The following is a 9,446-nucleotide window of genomic DNA, read 5'->3' on the forward strand; positions in this document are numbered from 1 at the left end:
GGAGGCTGAGCAGTATTTCAGGGACCAGGGCAGAAAGGATCCCCAGGAGAAACCAGTCACAAAGCTGGAAGGCTGGAGCCTGGGAGGAGGCGTACCTTTCATGGCCACTGCAGACCCTTCCTGTTGTTACATTTAGGGGGACCCCCCCCACCCACCCAATTGGGCTTGTTCTCAGAGTCTCCTTACTCCGGTCTCTCTTGCCTATCACGTGCTGCACTCTCCCAGTTTGTCTTGTCTTCTTTTTTCCCTATTACCCTTCAGCTTATTAAACTGTTTAGTATGGGCTTAGAAAGCCTACCAGGACCCCCGCCTCCTGGATCTGATTTCACACCTGCATGCCAGGCCGCTCTGTCTCAGCTGCCCGGATGCAGCGAAGTCTCCACCTGGGCACCGAGCAGAGGCTTCTCTAAGCCAGGATTTCCAGGCAGACAAATAGTTAACTCAGATACTTCTACGTCCCAGACACTACTTCTTCTCTTTAAGTGGAAATCTTCTCAATCCCTGGCAGATCTCCCCACCTTGTGAAACGTAGCACACAGAGCGTGGAGTGGCTTTCCCTGGGACCTGAGGTCCACGTGGTGAGCTGTCACGTGGGTGCTGAAGTTGCTGGGGGGCCTGTCTGTAAGGGCCGAGATGGCCCTGGCCCTCTTGCTGTTGAGGGCCATGACTTCCATAGGCTCATGGCCTTGGAAGCCACTGGCCAGTAATTGACGGTAGGTTTTCAGCAGAGCTGCCCGGCCTTTGGCGTGTCTGTTGCCCGAGTGCCTTGCCCTGTGGCATGGGTTTGCCCCTGAGGCTATGTCTGATCTCTTTTGGCCCTTTCCCTGGAGTCATAACATTTTTAAGACTACAGGAATTTATTCAGTTCGTTCTATTTTAAGCTGAGGCCCATTTATCATTGGCTTCCCTGCTGATTCAGATGGTAAAGAATCTGCCAGCAGTGCAGGAGACCCAGGTTCAATCCCTGGGTGAGGAAGATCCCCTGGAGGAGGGCATGGCAACCCACTCCAGTGTTCTTGCCTGGAGGATTCCATGAACACAGGAGCCTGGCGGGTTACAGTCCCTGGGGTCACAAAGAGTTGGACACGGCTGAGTGAGGTTCACTTTGACTTTTTTTCACTTTCTTTTATCCAGGTTCACAGGTCTAGATTTTTAGGCAGGGCTGGGACTAGAATCCAAGTTTCTTAACTTCTCTGATAACACCCCTGATGTTTCTCTTTTCTTCCTTACTGATAAGTTAGCTGGTCAACTCTGGCCCCCTGTGACTCAGGATTCAGATTTTTACCTTCTCAGGTAAAATCTCTTTTATTCCTCACTGCCCACTTCACACTTCCTCAAGAACTATCCAGCCTTCCTGAGACTCCCCCCTCCCCACCTTTCTGCCTGGGCGGGGTGGGGGGCCTGTCCTCGTGCTTACTGAGGGCAACGCTCTGCGCCATGGAGATCCCAGGACATCAGGAAGCTTGGCTGCCTCTTCCCTGGAGCTGTCTAGATCAGAATGCTCTTCTGTGGTCAGCAGATGCTACGGCATTCTTTTTTAGGCAGATTAGAAGATGCTGTCACAGACATACAGGAAATGCATGCTTGGTTGGGCTGCTTGAGAAAACACTTGCGACCTCTTGCAAACCTTTACTCACCTTACGTTAGACGCTGTTGTTGTTCAGTCACTAAGTCGTGTCCAGCTCTTTTTGCAACCCCACGGACCACAGCCTTCCTGGCTTATGGCAAAAAGCCAATTCTTTTGTTCACTTGGATCAGACCCAACAGCCCTTAGCTGGAACTCAGTGTGAAGAAGTTTGTGAAATGCGCCTCCCCGGCTTGTTGACACAGGAGGTGTGGGAAGCGCAGATAAGGCCCAGGGCGTGAGTGCGGAGCTTTGTCAGAGGTCTGCCCGCAGCGCCTGACAAAGGGCTTCTGCCCAGGGGCCCGCTCCCACCCGAGGCCCGTCTGGCAGGGCAGTTATGCTCGCCTGAGACACATACTCGGCTTCTTGCTGGTGCCCGTCTCCTCCCCGCATCCTTAGACAGTCCCCCCACTGGTCTCTGCGTTACAGGTAAAGAGCGTGTCCCCTGGGGTCCCTGGGGAAGCCGGGTGCTCCTGGCAGTTTCATTTCAGGGCCCACGTGCTGATGATTCTCAAAAGGGGAAGCAGGTGGGGTGAGGGTGGACTGACCTGCCTCCCCAGTGCCTTCATTGCCCTGAGCTTAAAGGGGCATCGGCCTCAGTGTTGTGTGTGTGTCTAGAACCGGCTTGGCACAGTCACCTCTGGAACCAGTACGTTTGGTCCTTTGTCATTCGCCCCAACTGAGAATGCTGATCTCAGGTCTTGATCTGAGCCCGGCATTTCTAAGCCATGTTAGTTCAGAGGCCTTAAGAACCTTCTTCATCATTATTGTTCTCTTTAAGGTGACTTAGTGAAGCTTAGTTTAAGATGCCCGTGGGCACAACCGTGGAGCGGGGGCTTGGGCCGAAGACCTTTCCATCTTTTCCCCCTTTCTCTGTAAGGGGAATGATGTCCGCGGGTGGGCTGGACTGGGGCGGGGACCTTGCCCCCTTCTGTGCTCATTCCATTCTGCCCCTGCTGTGGCTGAGCCCAGCGCCATGCCCGGTAACTGACGCTTCAGAGCCAGTGTGGCGCTGGGCGTCGGGGGCTCTGACCGTGAGCTGGTTCAGGGGGGCCGAGAGGGTGTCGGGCGGCACAGACGCAGGCTTCTCAGCCCTTTAGAGATGAGCCAGGAGGAGAGGAGAGACATTTGTGCTGGAATTGTCGATCGACTTCTCTGCTAGCAACCCCTGTGGAGGCTGAGTGGCCAGCGCTGGTGTTCTCCTTGTAAACAACTTTCCCCTTTTTTGGTCTCAAAAGCAGTACTTAGTCTTTAATCTGGAAAATACTGGAAAAAATGAGACAAAAGGAAAAACATCTGTAGGCCCAGTACCCGAGCACAAGCTAAGTTATTTTGGTGTCCAGTTGCGTCCGAAATAACTGTTTGCAGTCACCATGGTGAAGGATGAAAACAGGTGATGTGTTGATGGAAAAATAAAGATGAGTGGAGACACAGTAGGACCGGCCCATCTGTTGGAATGTGTACAGCCAGCTGGGCCACTGGGTACGTGACCAACCCTCCCGTCCCGATGGCAGCCCATGGCCTCCCCGGCTCCATCCTCAGGACCAGGAGTTCCCACCTCCTGGCTGGGAGGGATGCACTTTGCACGTGGCGGAAGGATGTGAGCGGAGAAAGCATCCAGCTTTATCCCAGCGTGAGGTGTGATGGTGGGGCCTCGTGTTGCTACGGAGTCGGCCACAGACGGTTTTTATACCTCTTGTGCTACTTACTGTGTTTCTGAATATTGCATCTTATTACATAGTTTCTTATTAAATCCATTTTGAGCTGTGTTTTAACTAGTTATAACTGGTACTTGGGATTCTCCGTGTTTTTTTTCCCCCTGTCTTCCTTTTTTTTTTGCCTGCTGCCCCGCACACTGTGTAGTGTCTTAGTTCCTTGAACAGGGGTCGAACCCATGCTCCCTTCAAGGGACTCGTGGATTCTTAACCACTGGAAGTCCCCCTCTTGTGGTTCTTCATAGAATATTTTCTATACATAAATGTTTCAATGCCACTTAAATTGTATTTTGTCTGCAGAGATGTAGCCAGGTGACTTTCACTTAACTCGGTGTTACTGCAAGGGTTTTGAGGGTTGCCGTTCACCGGTGGTCCCCCACTCGGGTCCCCTCACCCCCACTGCTCACAATAATGGGTAATTCTGTGTTGTCATTTTTAGGAGAATGCTACGCAGCACTAACCACATACGGAAAGAAACTCTGTTCACGAGTAAAAGCTGCAGTTCAGTTGTGATTTTTGACTTAGTCTCATTGTAGAAAACCACTGCTTGCTTCCCTGAATAGCTAATTTCCCAAACGGTGGTAAAACAGGTCTCCTCTTACGCCTCAGTTTCAGTTGCTTTGGAAAATGATTGCCCTCTCCCATATAATTCTTATTTTAAAATCCAGATACGTTTTTTACATTTGATGTTGTAAATCCTAGATACTGTAATAGACAAACTCACTTGATTCTCTATCAGCGTCATTGGTGAATTTTCGATACTTTAGTCAAGTTAATGTGTCATAGCAAGATAGTCATTCTTCTAAGGTTTTAGCATAAGTAATGCTGCTTTTGAATACTTTGGGCATCCCTTACCATTTTCTAAATATAAAATGTGTTTAGGATCGATTCCTAGAAGTGAAATTAGTTGGTTTTAACAAGTGTGGGTATTTTTATGACTTCTGCATAATGCCGAATTGCTTGCCATTTACTCAAGTGCCAGTCAGGGTTTCCACGTTAGTCAGCAGGATGTTAGATGAATGCGGGGGGAGCCTGCGGGCAGGAAGACCACTCCGGAGCCCCCACAGAAGCCTTAGGGACAGAAGACAGCTCTGAACTAAGCTGGGGGCAGGAGGGGTAGGTGGGGACCCAGGGCGCCAAGAGGTCAAGAGCCACACGCCTGGCAGCTGGTTGATTTAGGAGGAACCAAAGAGAAGTTCCAAGGGTTGGGCCCAGGCTCCTGGCCTGGCGCCTGGGAACAGGGGTCTCATTTCATCCTGGTGTGGCTTTAAGGGCTGTGCTGGCTTCTAAGCATCTCTGGACGCGGTGGCTGCAAACGTGCTGTGGTCCCCGGACACGCCAGCTCCACTGACCTCAGGTTGCCTGTCCTGTTGACTCGGACTTAAACGAACGTGGAACGTTTCCCACCTCCGGCAGCAAAGGGAAGAGGCGTAATCGTCAGAGCCGGCTTCCACGTCGAGGCGGAAGATGTTATTACACGTCCTCCTGTGTGTTGCCTTTTTTGAAATTACACCAAAAGCTTTATGTTTAACAAATTTTTTCAATTAAGAATGAGTATCTTATTCAAGACCTCAGAAGCACATGGAGGGTTTTTTTCCCCTCCTAGGAAGTATGTTTCTTTGAACTGCCTCCCCCTAGTGTGTAACTGGCTGTGCTTTGCTGTTGCAGGCGGACATCTGGTCCCTGGGCATCACGGCCATCGAGCTTGCCAAGGGGGAGCCGCCGCATTCCGAGCTGCATCCCATGAAGGTCCTGTTCCTTATCCCAAAGAACAACCCCCCGACGCTGGAAGGGAACTACAGCAAACCCCTCAAGGAGTTCGTGGAGGCCTGTTTGAACAAGGAGCCGAGCTTTGTGAGTGTCTCTACCTGGGAACGGGCGTCTCCCCCCACGGGGGCCTGATGGGTCTTAGTGGCCTGTTTTCCTTCTGTGCTTTCAGCGGCCTTCGTGATCTCATTTCTTTTTCTAAATGGGTATGATTGATTTCTCTGAAGTGGAAATGCTTTTTATTGTTATTTTATCTTTTTAAGGCTTCAAAGTCTACTTACCGTCTTTCAGATTTTCTGGTATCTCCTACCGCATTGAGCTTGAAGACTGTTCTCCTTAATATTCTATGTGGAATCATACATTTTTAATATTTATAGTGGAAGGTTGGATTATTTTTAGCTGTTGTCGTAACCACAGAGTCCGGCCTGAGAAACAGCGGCTAAATAAGTCTTTAAACGTTTTCAGGTTCTTCTTGGCATGTGTTAGGAAGGAAAAGAGGAATGAGACATAAATGAAGTCCTGCCTTGCTTTCCCCTCTTCCTTCTGACTGTCTCTGCTGTTGAGTTGACCCTGGCAGAGCCACGTGGCAGAGAGAACTACATGGCTTCAGCCTCATTTTCTCTCTGAATTAGGATATTTCTTTCAGAGTTGTCTGTGTATTTTAGTGTTGCATGTAACACTGTATGTCCTTGTTTGGTTCCTGAATTTTTCCAGCAGGGTTAGCCAAGGTCAGGCTGAAACTTCTGAACTTGTGTCCCCACCCCCAACCCTCCTGCTCCCTACAAAGAACTCTTATCTAAAAATACGCTTTTGTTGTTCAGCTGCTCAGTCGTGTCCAATTGTTTGTGACCCCCGAGGACTGCTTCCCTGTCCTTCACCATCTCCCATAATTTGTTCAGACTCACGTCCGTCGAGTCAGTGATGCCGTCCACGCATCTCATCCTCTGTCGCCCCCTTCTCCTCCTGCCCTCCATCGTTCCTAGCATCGGTGTCTTTTCCATTGAGTCGGCTCTTCATATCCGGTGGCCAGAGTATTGGAGCTTCACCATTAGTCCTTCCAATGAATATTTAGAGTTGATTTCCTTTGGGATTGACTGGTTCGGTCACCTTGCAGTTCAGTGGTTGGTTTTAATGAGAGCACTATGGGTTTCTAATACCATACCAGGTTTTGGTAGCAGAATTCAGTGAGGAATGCCAACATTTTCTAAGACCCCCTGGGGATGTAGAATACGCCACTCATCAGGTGCCACGGGGGTCACTGTTCTTCACGTCCTTGAGCTCTGAACGTTGTTACCAGGAGTTTATTCCCAGCCCTAAGAAGATGCTCGTACATCCTCCCATTACAGATAACAGGTCTGGTATTGCTTGCTGGCCCAGTGTACACATCTCTAGCCCAAATGTATCGAGGGGAAGATGAGAGGCTGAGGGTCTGGGCTCTTCTGAGGTGCTTGGAGTTTCACACTCATGTGGACAGGGACTGAGAAATACCAGAAGTGACCCAGGCTTTTGCACAGGCTTGAGTCGGCAGAGTGTGCCTGGCTGTCATTCAGAAGCTGCAGTGATTCAGTGCAAGTGGGAATGCGGTCTGACTCGTGTGGTTCGTGTTCCTGCTGTCCGCTCCTCTTTGGGCTGCAAGGTTTCTCGGGAGGCATATGCCCTGCAGGTGGTTTTGCCATCCTCAGAGCGAGCAGCTGAGTTCAGTGCACGCTCACTGGCTGGGGCTGTGCTGAGCCCAGGCCCTGGAGGAAGTCCTCACCCCGATCACAAGGAAAGAGGCCGACCTGGGAAACCACTGTCTGTAACTCGGGAAGGCTGGTGACTAAGAGAACTTGCCCTTTCAGCATCCACGAAAAAGCTGTCTCCTGGCTCCTTTCTTCCAGATGAACCCAAATGAACATTTACCTTCTTGTTTTTGGGGGATGGAGCCAAACAAAGTTAACGAGGTGATGCACAGAACACGTTTTCTCTTTTGGCAGCATTAGTGATGATGGTTGAATGACCTCTGTGAAATTCTCTGTAACATTTCTGTGTGAATGCATTTTCTTGGGGGAAAGGGTGTCTGCTTTCACTGGACGGTTAGCTCCAGAGTGTTAAGGACTCCAGTGGATACTAGGTACCTGCCCACACTGTGAATGGGACCCCGCCCGCTGATGCTGAGTGACAGTCTTTGAATCAATCTTAAAGGAGAAAACTTTGAAATAGGACTCCGTCTGTATGTATTAGACTTGGTTGCTGGACGTTGTGAGGCAGAAGCCTGTCCTTTGGGGTGGAGTCACGTGGAATGCCAAGACCCTGATCTCACGTTTTCCTCTTCGGTGGTTGATGCATTTCCAGAGACCCACCGCTAAGGAGTTACTGAAGCACAAGTTCATAATCCGCAACGCAAAGAAAACATCCTACTTGACCGAGCTCATCGACAGGTACAAGAGGTGGAAGGCCGAGCAGAGCCACGAAGACTCCAGCTCGGAAGACTCCGACACGTGAGTCCGCTCGGCCTGGGTCCCTCGGGGTGTCTGTGACTTGGGGGGAGAGGGGAGGTTTCCCATAGCCCCAGGCTGTGTCTGCAGCTCGGAAGACTCTGACACGTGAGTCCGCTCGGCCTGAGCTCCTCCGGCTGTCTGTGACTTGGGGGAGAGGGGAGGTTTCCCACAGCCCCAGGCTATATCTGAACCCCAAGCTGTGTGTGACGCAGGCCGGTCTGTTCTTGTCTCCTGATTGGGCTGGGTTTGGGGTTTCTTTTTTCTTTAAGAAAGAACATCCAGGCTGACGGTGCTTCTGGTGTTAGTATGGGTCTGTTTTGGGGAGTCCTTGAGTCTCTCTTTGTTGCCAGTGGAGTTTCTCTGAGTAAATCTGTAAGAGCTGTTCAGTCGCGTCCGACTCTTTGCAGTCCCATGGACTGCAGCACTCCAGGCTTCCCTGTCCTTCACCATCTCCGGGCGCTTGCTCAGATTCATGTCCAAAACCTGTAAAGAGCTGGACCTGGTTTCTTTTTTTCGAAATACTGGTCGGATGAAATGACTTTAAACACATCTTTCAGTTCAGTCTCTCAGTCATGTCCGACTCTTGCGACCCCCTGGACTGCAGCATGCCAGGCTTCTTAACAAACACATTTTTAAGAAGAGACAAGTGAGGGTATTGGTGATTCTCTGTTGTGTGCCGGTACATGCCTGGTGGTGTAAAAGCTCCGCCCCAGGCATTTCCTGTAACCTGGTGTCAAGTTGAACATCTAGGAGATCTGTTAGCTGAAGAGGTGAATTGGGTCTGGGAGCCCTTTGGGTGCTTAGAGGTGGGGAGAGCTGGATGGACCGGCTGCGCTGACTCTCCAGTGGAGACTGGAGCCGGGAGGGTCAGGTCAGGGGTGTGGAGGTGCTCCCAGGGGTGGTGGCTCCTCGCCTGCGCCCCTTCACACCGCAGCCAGATGTGCAAGCTGACCCCCGGCCCAGGCCCATGTGCCGGGCCTCTGGGGGAGACCCAGAGTGTGTTTCAGGGTCCCCAGGTGATTCCACTGCAAGGTCAGGGGTGAGACCCACAGACTAGGACGTTGTTGAGGTCACGGCATTGAGCGACGCTGGTGGTCAGGCCAAGGATGAAGAGACAGGCGGTGCTTGGTGGGGGCTGGTTCTGGACATTTACGATTGGGTCTGGGTGATGGGCAGGGGGGCGTCCAACTTGAGCAGTGTCAGGAGTCCACTGAGGGGATGGCCCTGGAGACCAGGCTGGTCTGGGGAGGCCAGGGCTCAGGGAGCCGGCTTTGACGAGGGCACATGTGGGTCTTCAGGAGGGTGTGTCGGCGAGATTTGACCTTGAGGCGAGAGGTATAAGCAGACCATGCGGACTTAGAGCGCCACTCTGTGAATGGTCATTGCAGCCCTGAGGACGCTCCTGCGGGGAAGGGCCGGGGCCCAGGACCAACCCTGGGGAACAGCAGCACGAAGGGAGAGCCTGCGGGACCGCTCGGGTGGGAGGAGGTCTGGGTGCTGGGATCCGGGGGCTCTAGGTGAGGCCGATGAGTGGGAGCCTCCGCTGCTGAGCCCCCAACAGCACGAGGACAGAGGGGGGCCTTGGTCACGGTGCGTGCAGGTACGGGGTGGGTTTTGGGGGTGAGTGGAGGGTAAGGGATGGAGGCAGGAGTGGAGATGACGTGTCCAAGCTTGTGACTGAGGGCCGGGAGGGAGCTGAGTGGGCAGGGCTGTGTGCTCATGTTGGGGTGGATGGAGCCGGTAGTGCAGCCGCTCCACGGGAAGTGATGGGAGCCACATCCCCATGGGGTGTCCCACCTCTGGGAGGGTGAGGGCAGGGTGGGATTCTGCAGCCCAGGAGGGACTGGATCGGGCATGGAC

The 9,446-nt window shown here is 52.2% G+C and overlaps 1 protein-coding gene across 1 annotated transcript in view; it reads left to right on the forward strand.

Moving 5' to 3' along the window:
• The window catches only part of STK24 (serine/threonine kinase 24), an 86,467-nt gene that overhangs the window by 69,056 nt on the left and 7,965 nt on the right, over positions 1-9,446 (forward strand). The window contains exons 6-7 of the mRNA XM_010831509.1: positions 5,008-5,193; positions 7,441-7,586. Of these exons, the coding sequence (XP_010829811.1) occupies positions 5,008-5,193; positions 7,441-7,586 (332 nt within the window). The remainder of the gene's footprint in view (positions 1-5,007; positions 5,194-7,440; positions 7,587-9,446) is intronic.

Source organism: Bison bison, unplaced genomic scaffold (assembly GCF_000754665.1).
Source record: "Bison bison bison isolate TAMUID 2011002044 unplaced genomic scaffold, Bison_UMD1.0 scf7180017864527, whole genome shotgun sequence".
In the NCBI taxonomy this organism is placed as follows: domain Eukaryota; kingdom Metazoa; phylum Chordata; class Mammalia; order Artiodactyla; family Bovidae; genus Bison; species Bison bison.